At 57.6% G+C, this 12367-nt stretch overlaps 1 protein-coding gene across 1 annotated transcript; it reads right to left on the bottom strand.

The window, feature by feature from the left end:
• Positions 1-354: 354 nt before the first annotated feature.
• Positions 355-9645, bottom strand: LOC132384078 (dual specificity protein phosphatase 10-like). The gene is made up of 4 exons (XM_059955406.1): positions 9548-9645; positions 8391-9327; positions 7393-7710; positions 355-3156 (listed from the first exon to the last, which is right to left on the bottom strand). Exons 2-4 carry the CDS (start codon positions 9298-9300, stop codon positions 2891-2893), a joined length of 1494 nt encoding a protein of 497 aa, XP_059811389.1. The 5' UTR covers positions 9301-9327; positions 9548-9645; the 3' UTR covers positions 355-2890.
• Positions 9646-12367: the final 2722 nt, after the last annotated feature.

The raw sequence follows: 12367 nt of genomic DNA, 5'->3' as shown, positions 1-12367 counted from the left end.
CTGGTCCTAGACTCCCCCACTATAGGAAACATCCTCTCCACATCCAATCTATCTGTGTCCTCTGGTCCCAGACTCCCCCACTGCAGGAAACAACTGGTTTCAATGAGATTGTCCCTTCCTCCTAAACACCAGCGAGTACAGGCCCGGAGCCATCAAGCATCAACTGTTTCATTGCAGAGAACACTGTCAATCTCTTGTGGAACCTCTCCAATACGAGTACAGCCTTTTTTTAGATAAAGGCCCCAAAACTGTTCATTATCCACCAATGCCTTACAAAGCCTCAGCATCACAGCCTTTAGATATTCCACACCATGATTCCATCTCCCCTCGCAACCCGATGTTTCGTCCAGGGATGACTCACCAAACAGACGTATTTAAAAATTGAATTTTAATAAATAACTTGATGGAAATTTGCCACCAATAGGGTACAAATAAATAAATAGCAAGATAAACGACACAAATTTGACACATAGACACAAATCACTAGCCAAGGTCAAAGATTCACCTTCGACCCACGGCTCTGAGGTCACCGATGTGAGCAGGTTCATCGTATAATTTGGTGCAGTGCGTGGCGGGGAGAGGAGGTAGGTAATGGCAATGGACGGACCAGGCCCACGACTCCCCTGTCTCCAACATGTAAAGTCCCCCCACTCCCCAGCCATCTCCCACCATCTGCTGCTCGGACAGCTGGGCAGAACGGCCTCCCAGCGAGAGCACGGCTCCTATGCCCAGCAATGAAGGTTCACTAGTGCAAAACGCAGGGGCAGTCCGCATCACAGAGAGGGTCACATCCTATCTTCTCGCACACCCGAGTCAGGGAGAGTCCCGTCACACACTTCCGGGGTCAGACACAGAGTGAATCTCCCTCCACACCGTCCCATCGCACACTCCCGGGGTCAGACACACAGTGAATCTCCCTCCATACTGTCCCATCACACCCCCCCGGGGTCAGACACAGTGTGAAACTCCCTCCACACCGTCCAATCACACACTCCCGGGGTCAGACACAGACTGAATCTCCCTCCACACCATCCCATCACACACTCCTGGGGTCAGACACAGATGAATCTCCCTCCACACCGTCCCATCGCACACTCCCGGGGTCACACACAGAGTGAAGCTCCCTCCACACCGTCCCATCACACACTCCCGGGGTCAGACACAGAGTGAATCTCCCTCCACACCGTCCCATCACACACTCCCGGGGTCAGACACAGAGTGAATCTCCCTCCACACCGTCCCATCACACACTCCCGGGGTCAGACACAGAGTGAATCTCCCTCCACACCGTCCCACCACACACTCCCGGGGTCAGACACAGACTGAATCTCCCTCCACACCATCCCATCACACACAGAGTGAATCTCCCTCCACACCGTCCCATCACACACTCCCGGGGTCAGACACAGAGTGAAGCTCCCTCCGCACCGTCCCATCACACACTCCCGGGGTCAGACACAGAGTGAATCTCCCTCCGCACCGTCCCATCACACACTCCCGGGGTCAGACACAGAGTGAATCTCCCTCCACACCGTCCCATCACACACTCCCGGGGTCAGACACAGAGTGAATCTCCCTCCACACCATCCCATCACACACTCCCGGGGTCAGACACAGAGTGAATCTCCCTCCACACCGTCCCATCACACACTCCCGGGGTCAGACACAGAGTGAAGCTCCCTCCACACCGTCCCATCACACACTCCCGGGGTCAGACACAGAGTGAATCTCCCTCCACACCGTCCCATCACACACTCCCGGGGTCAGACAGAGTGAATCTCCCTCCACTCCGTCCCATCACACACTCCCGGGGTCAGACACAGAGTGAATCTCCCTCCACACCGTCCCATCACACACTCCCGCGGTCAGACACAGAGTGAATCTCCCCCTACACATCGCCTAGTCAGATTCTGCAGAGGGTTTACAAGTGAGAGTCAGAGGTTGACGAGAGGGGCCCCACGCCCCCAGGGTGCCTGAAAGTAAACCCGGTCCTGGAAGCAATGAAAGACTTTTATCAGGAGGCAGAAGCCGTGCTGAACGGATTGAGGTGAACGCGGTTCGTGGGTCACGCCTGCTCGCCGGGGATTGTCGGCTTCACCGAGCACAGCCTTGAAACGGCGTCCCCCTGGGCGCAGAGCCTGAGCGGGAGGCATCAAACAGGGAGACCGCTGGCACCGTCCAGCCCGACGCAAGTTGACCGGCACAGAGGGGCCCTTCTCTCTCTCCTCGGGGCAGCAGCAGCCAAGCTTTCTACTCCCCCCTACCTGTGCAACACCCTCCAGGGTCCTATTCTCCCCCCAGTATGGGTGCCCTGCATGGAAGACTTTCTCTTCACCCACCGGCGTAGGTCCAATCCTCCCCCCCCCCCCCCCGTCCACACACGCAGGTAGGGCCAGCCAACACCTTCCGCCTCCTCACTCTCGCCCGCCCCGTACCCATGGGGAGCCACCCAGGAGAGCCCGCCGGTGCCGTGGGGCCCCCCTCAGGGGATGGGGTGGCCCTGCCCTCGGCGTGCGGCGGGGAGGGCCGGAGCACAGCGAGGGCTCGAGGAAACGAGCCTCGAGCCACAGAGGTAGTACCCTCCCCACCGAACAGGGCGCCCGGCCGACGGGGAGACGGCCGTCTGGCCCGGCCAGTTGCCCGCCCAGCAACGCGGCTCACAGTAAAGAGTCTCAGAATAAACTCCCTCCCAAACGGGGAACGGACCCCTCCCACGGCACTCCTTCCCCCACCCCCCCCCCCCCCGCCGTGGGCAGGAGGGGGGGGGGGCGCTGTAGATCGCCAGGGTACCAGTCAGCAGGCAGTTCGTCACAGTGTGAGAGTCTGGCAGCGGAGACAGGCCCGGGGTCGGCCACCCCCTCGCCGGCTGGCTCCCGAGGCCCCCAGCAGCCTAAACCTCCGTCTCCAGCCCGGTGAGCTTGGGGGTGAGGATGCGGGGCGTCAGGCCCTTGTTGAGGTCCATCTCGAACTCCAGCAGCTGCCCCATGAAGTTGAGGTTGGGGGAGATGATGGGGCGCTTGCCCTTTACGTACTTGTAGGCGTCGGTCATGGTCATTAGTGTGTGCTTCATCAGGTAGGCGATGACGAGAGTGGCTGAACGCGACACGCCCGCCTGGCAGTGGATCAGCACGCCCTTCCCCGACTCCTGGGCCTCCTCTGGTGAGGGGAAAAGAAAGAGGCATCGGGAGAGTGGGCAGAGAGAAACACACCCCCCCCCTCCCCTCCAGCCACCCACCAAACGCCTCACGACCGCGTCCGTTCCCACAGAGACAGGGGTGCAATCCGGCCGACGTCCGCACGGACGCGCTCCCCGTGACCCGGTGGGCCCAGGCGCCCTCGGATTGAGGGCTAGCCAGTCGCGGGCTGCCCCCGCCCCCGCACCGCCTCGCTGACCCGATCTGACGCTAACGACTCCTTCCACTGTACCCATCCAAACTGCTCTGAAAAAATCGAACGTGCATCCACCGCTCGGGCTAATTCCACACGCTCACCACCCTCCGAGCGAAGCTCCCCCTCGCGTTCTCCTTGAAAGTCACCTTTCACCCTTAACCCACGACCTCTGGTTCCAGTCCCACCCCACCCAACCCCAGTTGAAAATGCCCGCACGCGTCTATTTGTCTCTCATAAGTTCGTACACCTCTATCAAATCTCCCCTCACTCTCCTACGCTCCAGGGAGTAGTCCTAACCTGTTCAACCTTTCTCTATAACCCAGGCCCTCCAGACCCGGCAACATCCTTGTTAAATCTTCTCCATACTCGTTCAACCTTATTAAGATCTTTCCTGTAGGCCAGTGTCCAGAACCGCTCACAATACTCCAAATTAGGCCTGATCAATGTCTTGTATAACTTCATTAAACCTTTTCGCTCACCCGACGGAGGTTGAGCAGTGGATGGATATTACCACGGCATTTTGGTGCGTACAAATCTTATTCAGGCAGTTTACCAGCCCGTGTGAGAGTCCTTCGGGAGGACTGGGAGTGGTGGCAGGGTTACCCCTTCCTGCTGGCTTTGATACCCCTACCACTCATCACCGGTAGAGGGGAAGGGTACACAGCTTGGGTGTCAGGAAGCCAGCTCCACCATTGAGCTCTTGAACCAACCAGCAAAGCCCGAATCACTAAATGGATTTAGTGGCCACTCTCCTCTCTCTAGTGAAGTGGTCACGGAGTGTACGTTCACAGTCGCCCATCCGCTCCAAGGTTCGGCGTGTCGTGCGTTCGGAGATGCTCTTCTGCACAGCACTGTTGTAACGTTGAGTTACTGTCACCTTCCTGTCAGCTCGAACCAGCCTGGCCATTCTCCACCGACCTCTCTCATTAACGAGGCGTTTTCACCCTCAGAACTGCCGCTCACCGGTTGATGTTTTAATCGCACCGCTCTCTGTAACCTCTGGAGACTGTTGTTAATAAAAATCCCAGGGGATCAGCGGCTTCTGAGATACTCGAACCACCCCATCTGGCACCAACAATCATCCCGCGGTCAAAGTCACTCAGATCACATTTCTTCCCCATTCTGACGTTGGGTCTGAACCTCTTGACTCTGTCTGCATGCTTCAATGCATCGTGTTGCTGCCACACGATTGGCTGATTGGATACTTGCAATAATGAGCAGGTATATCAAACAAAGTGGCCAGAGTATTAATCACCATTAAACCACTAATCTGCAATCACCATAGAAGACCTCGTTGCACTGCACTGGATTTTGCTCCAACTGTGGCCTTTCCTGTGTAACCAATGTCGGCTACCTGAACCTCTGCGACCGCCAACTGATTCCAAAGCGTCTGCGGACACCCCGTCGACGGCATTAAACTCCACCCGCCACGGTAACCTCCACCCGCCACATCCCCGTCGACGGCATTAAACTCCACCCGCCACATCCCCGACGCAAGGCGGCGGAGCGAGCAACCTAGACTTGTGAAGATTCAAAGGCCCGAGTTCTCGGGCAGGGGCTTCCCAACCCTCTTTCAGTGCCATGGACCCCCACCGCTAGCCGGGCCAGGTTGGGAAACCCTCAAGGCAGAGGTTGCACAGGGCAGTGCTGCCAGGGCAAGTGGATAGAATTACAACGTTTAAAAACGCACGTGGACAGGGACGAGAATCAGAAGACTTGCGTAATGTGGAACAAAGGCTTGCGTATAACCAACGCACACAATACTGGGCAGGCCAGGCAGCATCTGTGGAGAGGAATAAACAGTCGACGTTTCGGGACTGCAGGACTGGAAAGGAAGCGGGAAGACACCAGAATAAACAGGCGAGGGGGAGGAGGAAGGAGGGTAGCCAGGTGGGTGGGAAAGGTGAAGGGCTGGAGAGGACCACAGGAGAAAGGGAAGGAGGGGGGGACCCGGGGGGAGGTGATAGGCAGGAGAGAGGCCAGACTGGGCAATAAATGAGCTCAGGGGAGAGGGGGGGGGGGGGAAATATCATCAAGCAGGATTCCCCGGAGGTTAACTTGCAGGTTCAGTCCTGGCAAATGCAATATGAGCATTCATTTTGAACGGACTAGAATACAAGAGCAAGGATTTAATGCTCAGGCTCGAGAAAGCACTGGTGAGGCCTGACGTGGAGTATTGTCAGCAATTTTGGGCTCATATCTAAGAAAGGACAGAGCATCGACCATAGAGCAATACAGCATAGGTACAGGCCATTCGGCCCACAATGTTGTGCTGTACCAGCTAAAAAGCAAATCAAAAACACCCAAACAATAACCCCCCCCAACCTTCACCATGTCCATGTCCCTCCATCTGCCTCACCTCCATGTGCCTCTCCAAACGTCTCTGAAAAGCCTCTAATGTATTTGCCTCCACCACCACACCAGGCATCACCACTCTCTAAAACTCACCCTTCACATTCCCTTTGAACCTACCCTTCTCTCCCCTTCGGTGTATGCCCTCTAGTATTACATACTTCAACCCCGGGGAAACAGACACTCCCTGTCCACGCTATCTTTGCCTCTCATAATCTTATAAACCTGGATCAGATCTGCCCTCAGCCTCCGACACTCCAGAGAAACCAGCCCAAGTTTGTCCCGCCTCTCCTGATAGCACACGCCCGCTAAACCAGGCAGCATCGGGGTGACCCTCTTCTGCCCCCTCGCCAAAGCCCCGATGTCCTTCCTGTAGCGGGGCGACCAGAACTGTGTGAAATTCTCCAGATGTGGCTGAACCAGAGTTTTATAAGGTTGTAACAAAACCTGCTGACTTTTGAACTCAACGCCCCGGCTAATAAAAGCAAACATTGCATAACCCTATCGACGTGTGGAGCCACTTCCAGGGGCTGTCAACTTGGATCCCGAGATCCCTCAGCTCAGCAACACTGTGCGGGCTTTGGAGAGGGTCCCCGAGGAGGATCCTGGGAATGAAAGGGTTAACGTGTGAGGCGTGCCTGACGGCTCCAGGCCTGTACGCGCTACGGCCTGGAAGAATGAGGGATGTTCTCATTGAAACCTGTTGAATATTGAAAGGCCTAGAAAGAGTGGAGAGGATGTTTCCTGTAGTGGGGGAGTCTAGGACCAGAGGACACAGATAGAGTGGATGTGGAGAGGATGTTTCCTATAGTGGGGGAGTCTAGGACCAGAGGACACAGATAGAGTGGATGTGGAGAGGATGTTTCCTATAGTGGGGAGTCTAGGATCAGAGGACACAGATAGAGTGGATGTGGAGAGGATGTTTCCTATAGTGGGGGAGTCTAGGACCAGAGGACACAGATAGAGTGGGTGTGGAGAGGATGTTTCCTATAGTGGGGGAGTCTAGGACCAGAGGACACAGATAGAGTGGATGTGGAGAGGATGTTTCCTATAGTGGAGGAGTCTAGGACCAGAGGACACAGATAGAGTGGATGTGGAGAGGATGTTTCCTGTAGTGGGGGAGTCTAGGACCAGAGGACACAGATAGAGTGGATGTGGAGAGGATGTTTCCTATAGTGGGGGAGTCCAGGACCAGAAGACACAGATAGAGTGGATGTGCAGAGGATGTTTCCTATAGTGGGGGAATCTAGGATCAGAGGACACAGATAGAGTGGATGTGGAGAGGATATTTCCTATAGTTGGGGAGTCTAGGACCAGAGGACACAGATAGAGTGGATGTGGAGAGGATGTTTCCTACAGTGGGGGGAGTACAGCCTCAGAATGGAAGGTCATCCCTTTATTACGGAGATGAGAAGAAACTTTGTAAGCCAGAGGGCGGTGAATCTGTGGAATTCATTGCTACAAAGGAGGCCAAGTCAGTGGGTCATTAAAGTGGAGGGTGATGGGTTCTTGATTAGTCAGGGCGTCTAAAGTTACGGGGGGGGGGGGGGGGGGAAGAAGGGCGGGATGATAAATCAGTGGGCCAAATTCTGCTGCCAAGTCTTTGGTCTACGGTTAACCTCTGGCGAGCAACCCCCGCCGCCTTCTCACCTATGAACTCAAAGGCCTCCTCGAAGTACTGCCGGAGGTTCTGCTTGCCGTTGTCAGTGGCGGGAAGCCTCTTGTAGCGCAGGGCACCCCCCTGGGCGTGGTAGAGAGGCAGGTGGGTGGTGACGTTGATGACAAAGCCCACGTTGAGCTGCTGCATGCGCGCCAGGTCCTGGGCGTCGCGCTCGTTGCCCAGGTACAGGAAGGGCAGGATGGGGCTCAGCTCGGCGCTCTCGATGTCCGGGGTCAGCGGGTCGAGGGGCGCGCTCCGGGCATCCGGACCCCTGGCAGGCTCGGAGGCGAGACCCCCGCCGACATCGGCTGGAACGGAAGAGAAAGGGAGCATTACAGGCCCTTCGGCCCACCAAGTTGTGCTAACCCTTCAACCTACTCCGAGATCAATCCCTCCCACGAGGTCCTGCGCGATTCTGGGCCCCACCAGTCTCAGGTGTATCAAGCAACCTAACCTTTCTACTTGTTGCACTTGCTCCTGATGCGGCCTCCTCTGCACCAGCGAGACCGCAGACCCCCCCCCTCCCCACCTTTTTCTGGCATCCTCCCCCTTCTTTTCCAGTCCTGAGGGGGCTCAGCCGAAAACATCGACCGTCTATTTATTTCCACAGATGCTGCCTGGCGTGCTGAGTTCCTGCAGCACCTTGACTGTGACGCTCCAGATTTCCAGCAGATACGGATGCTGAACCCCTGGGACAGGTGTTAATCTTCAGACACCATGGGGCAGTCATTACTCCCTCCTCCCAGGGGCAGTTGCCCGGCTACTGCTCCCCACCTCCATTGCAGAGGGAGGGGTGGAAGAGAGGGAAGGATACGGGGCGAGGGGAACAAGGAGAGGGGAGGGGAACAAGGAGAGGGTAGGGGAACGAGAGTGAGAATAACAGGCAGGAAGATAGTGTTAGGGAGAGGAAGAAGGGGTAGAGAGGGGGGAGGGTGTAGAGGGGCAGGTCGCGGCAGAATTAAATACACAGTGACCCTCCGCCGCCTACCTTGCGCGTCCTTGTCCTGCGCGCCGAGCGGGCTGAGCACCAGCTGCAGCGAGTGCGGCACCGCCGGGCGCCCCGACCTTCCCGGCCCCGAGTCCGGCCGGCCCCCGTCCTGGCACCGGCGGTGCTTGGCGTCCCGGCTGGAGAGCAGGTCGAAGACGGTGAGCTTGGCGGGCTCGGCCGCCCCCGCGGCTCCTGGACCCGGACCCGGACCCTCGGGCCAGCCCAGGCTGATGGCACCGTGCAGCTGCATCTTGGTGTACTCCATCAGGCCGCTGCAGTCCAGGATCAGGCCGGTCTGCTGGTGCGCCCTGGACTCGGTCATCTTCTTGGCCAGCTGATCGGGCCAGAGCCGGCGGCCACTGCCCTCGGCCTCCCCGCCCGCCCGCGGGTTGTAAGTCACGATGGGGTCGCTGCTGCAGAAGCTGCAGCTCGATCCCAGCGACCTGACGCCCGGCTCGCAGGTCAGGCAGCTCAGGGCGGGCAGGCAGCCGAGCCGCCGCAGCGTGGAGGCGGCCGCCCCGCCGCCGAGCGCCCTCAGGCCGGCTTTGCAAGGGACGCAGGCGGAGCAGGAGGCGGGCGAGCCCGAGTCCTCGCGGCGCAGGAGCCGCCAGCAGCCCCGGCAGCCGCACTTCAAGGGGTGCATGCTGCCCCGGCAGCCGGCCGCCGGGCTGGCCGACCTCTCCCGGGCCGGCGACAGCTGCAAGGCCGCTTTCCGCTGCACCGCTCTCCTCCCCAGGCCGGGCAGCTGCTGCATGAGCGAAGGCTTCCTCGCCGCCTGGCCCCGGCAGCGCAGCCTCGGGCTCCTCTCGACCGCGAAGCCGGGCACCCCCTCGCCGAGACGCAGCGCCAACGACCGGGGTCTCTGCAGCACCCGTATCACCAGAGGCTCTTCCAGGGGGGTCGGAGACATCGGAGGTGGCAGGCGGCGGGGAGAGACCTGCGGGCAGAACAACAAAGCCAGCGGCTCCCATTAAGCGGAGCGGGAAGCAACACAACAGAAACACGCGCAAAATGACCCATTGCACCACCGACTCGATACAACAACAGAACTTGGGAAGGGGGTTCTCCCGAGATCCACACACCACCCACCCCAAGCATGCAATCCGTCCGCCTCTCTACAAATAAGCGAATGCACCTTGGGGGGGGAGCTCACTCACCTCAATCCGGCCGCGGTGCAGCGGGGAGAAGCCGGTCGCTTGGCCGCTCCGGGTCCGGGCGGCGAGGCTGCCTTGTTGTGCTTGATTGACAGGGCCGGCCCCGGTGACATCATCGGCAGCCAATGGCAGGGCGGCCAGCGGAGGTGGGGGCGGGCAGACCATGCCGCGCGTGCGCGGGCAGCGAACCAGGAAGTGGAGGGAGGGAGGGAACAAAGAGGCGCGGCGCTGGGTGAGCGGGGCTAAACTCTTGCCCCCGGGGGCAGCCGGTGGGTGGGGGTGTGTGCTACCCACTCCTCTCGGCCCGACAACAAAAGCAGGGGGCTCACTCCTCCAACCTCAAGTGACTATTGAACCAAAATCAAGTTCAGTATCGCTGACCAGATGTTGTGAAAATGTCTTTGCTTTGTTGGTGGCGGAACAATGCAGTACGTAAACAATTACTGTGGGTCATAACAAGAAATGTTTTAAAATACATCCGTAGATTAGGAGAGTAAAATAGTGAGCTTTGTGCTCATGGACACGAGAAAAGCCTGCAGATGGCTGGGAATCCAGAGCAACAGACACAAAGTGCTGGAGGAGCTCAGCAGGCCAGGCAGCAGCTATGGAAAAGAGTGAAAAGTCAACGTCTCGGGCCGAGACCCTTCCCCCCCCAGCATTTTGTGTGTTAAGATGGTGTTCATGGACCGTTCAGAAATCTGATAGCCGGGTGGGTGGGCAGAAGAAGCTGTTCCTAAGTACCGAAGTCTAGCCAAAATGGAATCTGCGCACAGCAAGATCCCATACCTTAGGAGCATCTAATTTTAATGCCACCGGCGGGGGCAGGCATTTTCACTCCTCTTTTGCTGGTCCTGATGAAGAGTCTGGGCTTGAAACATCCCCCTCCGTAGAAGTTCCCTGACCTGCTGAGTTCCTCCCTTGTTCTGGATTTTGAGAATCTGCAGAACCTCCCGTGCATTTTGGTACGTCCCCAAAATGTCACACAATGTACGGTGGAGGGACTTGTGACTGGCTGCATCACCGTCTGGTTTTGAGGGAAGGTGGGGGGACGGGACTCTGCAGAGGATCGGAAAAGGCTGCTGAAGTTGTAAACTCAAGCTCGCTCCATCATGGGCACTAGCCTCGCCGGCATCTCCATGCCTCCAAGGCGAGGTCCATCATCAATCACCCAGGACGTGCCCTCTTCTCATTGCTACCATCAGGGAGGAGGTACAGGAGCCTGAAGACACACACTCAGTGATTCAGGAACAGCTTCTTCCCCTCTGCCATCAGGGAGGGGGTACAGGAGCCTGAAGACACACACTCAGCGATTCAGGAACAGCTTCTTCCCCTCTGCCATCAGGGAGGGGGTACAGGAGCCTGAAGACACACACTCAACGACTCAGGGACAGCTTCTTCCCCTCTGCCATCAGGGAGGAGGTACAGGAGCCTGAAGACACACACTCAGTGATTCAGGAACAGCTTCTCCCCCTCTGCCATCAGGGAGGAGGTACAGGAGCCTGAAGACACACACTCAACGATTCAGGAACAGCTTCTTCCCCTCTGCCATCAGGGAGGAGGTACAGGAGCCTGAAGACACACACTCAGTGATTCAGGAACAGCTTCTTCCCCTCTGCCATCAGGGAGGGGGTACAGGAGCCTGAAGACACACACTCAACGACTCAGGGACAGCTTCTTCCCCTCTGCCATCAGGGAGGAGGTACAGGAGCCTGAAGACACACACTCAGTGATTCAGGAACAGCTTCTCCCCCTCTGCCATCAGGGAGGAGGTACAGGAGCCTGAAGACACACACTCAACGATTCAGGAACAGCTTCTTCCCCTCTGCCATCAGGGAGGAGGTACAGGAGCCTGAAGACACACACTCAGTGATTCAGGAACAGCTTCTTCCCCTCTGCCATCAGGGAGGAGGTACAGGAGCCTGAAGACACACACTCAACGACTCAGGGACAGCTTCTTCCCCTCTGCCATCAGGGAGGAGGTACAGGAGCCTGAAGACACACACTCAATGATTCAGGAACAGCTTCTTCCCCTCTGCCATCAGGGAGGAGGTACAGGAGCCTGAAGACACACACTCAACGATTCAGGAACAGCTTCTTCCCCTCTGCCATCAGGGAGGAGGTACAGGAGCCTGAAGACACACACTCAGTGATTCAGGAACAGCTTCTTCCCCTCTGCCATCAGGGAGGAGGTACAGGAGCCTGAAGACACACACTCAACGACTCAGGGACAGCTTCTTCCCCTCTGCCATCAGGGAGGAGGTACAGGAGCCTGAAGACACACACTCAATGATTCAGGAACAGCTTCTTCCCCTCTGCCATCAGGGAGGAGGTACAGGAGCCTGAAGACACACACTCAGTGATTCAGGAACAGCTTCTTCCCCTCTGCCATCAGGGAGGAGGTACAGGAGCCTGAAGACACACACTCAACGACTCAGGGACAGCTTCTTCCCCTCTGCCATCAGGGAGGAGGTACAGGAGCCTGAAGACACACACTCAATGATTCAGGAACAGCTTCTTCCCCTCTGCCATCAGGGAGGAGGTACAGGAGCCTGAAGACACACACTCAGTGATTCAGGAACAGCTTCTTCCCCTCTGCCATCAGGGAGGAGGTACAGGAGCCTGAAGACACACACTCAACGACTCAGGGACAGCTTCTTCCCCTCTGCCATCAGGGAGGGGGTACAGGAGCCTGAAGACACACACTCAACGATTCAGGAACAGCTTCTTCCCCTCTGCCATCAGGGAGGAGGTACAGGAGCCTGAAGACACACACTCAGTGATTCAGGAACAGCTTCTTCCCCTCTGCCATCAGGGAGGAGGTAC

This window comes from Hypanus sabinus, chromosome 31, assembly GCF_030144855.1.
Source record: "Hypanus sabinus isolate sHypSab1 chromosome 31, sHypSab1.hap1, whole genome shotgun sequence".
Classification (NCBI taxonomy): Eukaryota; Metazoa; Chordata; class Chondrichthyes; order Myliobatiformes; family Dasyatidae; genus Hypanus; species Hypanus sabinus.
The sequence above is the reverse complement of the archived record's forward strand: the minus strand, read 5'-3'. Positions and strand labels throughout refer to the sequence as shown.

Coding starts and splice junctions, on each gene's coding strand:
- LOC132384078 (XM_059955406.1), bottom strand. CDS start 9,300: ATGTCTCCGACCCCCCTGGAAGAGCCTCTGGTGATACGGGTGCTGCAG. Junction 7,711..8,390: donor GCAGGACAAGGACGCGCAAG/GTAGGCGGCGGA, acceptor CTTCCGTTCCAG/CCGATGTCGGCGGGGGTCTC. Junction 3,157..7,392: donor GGAGGCCTTTGAGTTCATAG/GTGAGAAGGCGG, acceptor TCCCCTCACCAG/AGGAGGCCCAGGAGTCGGGG.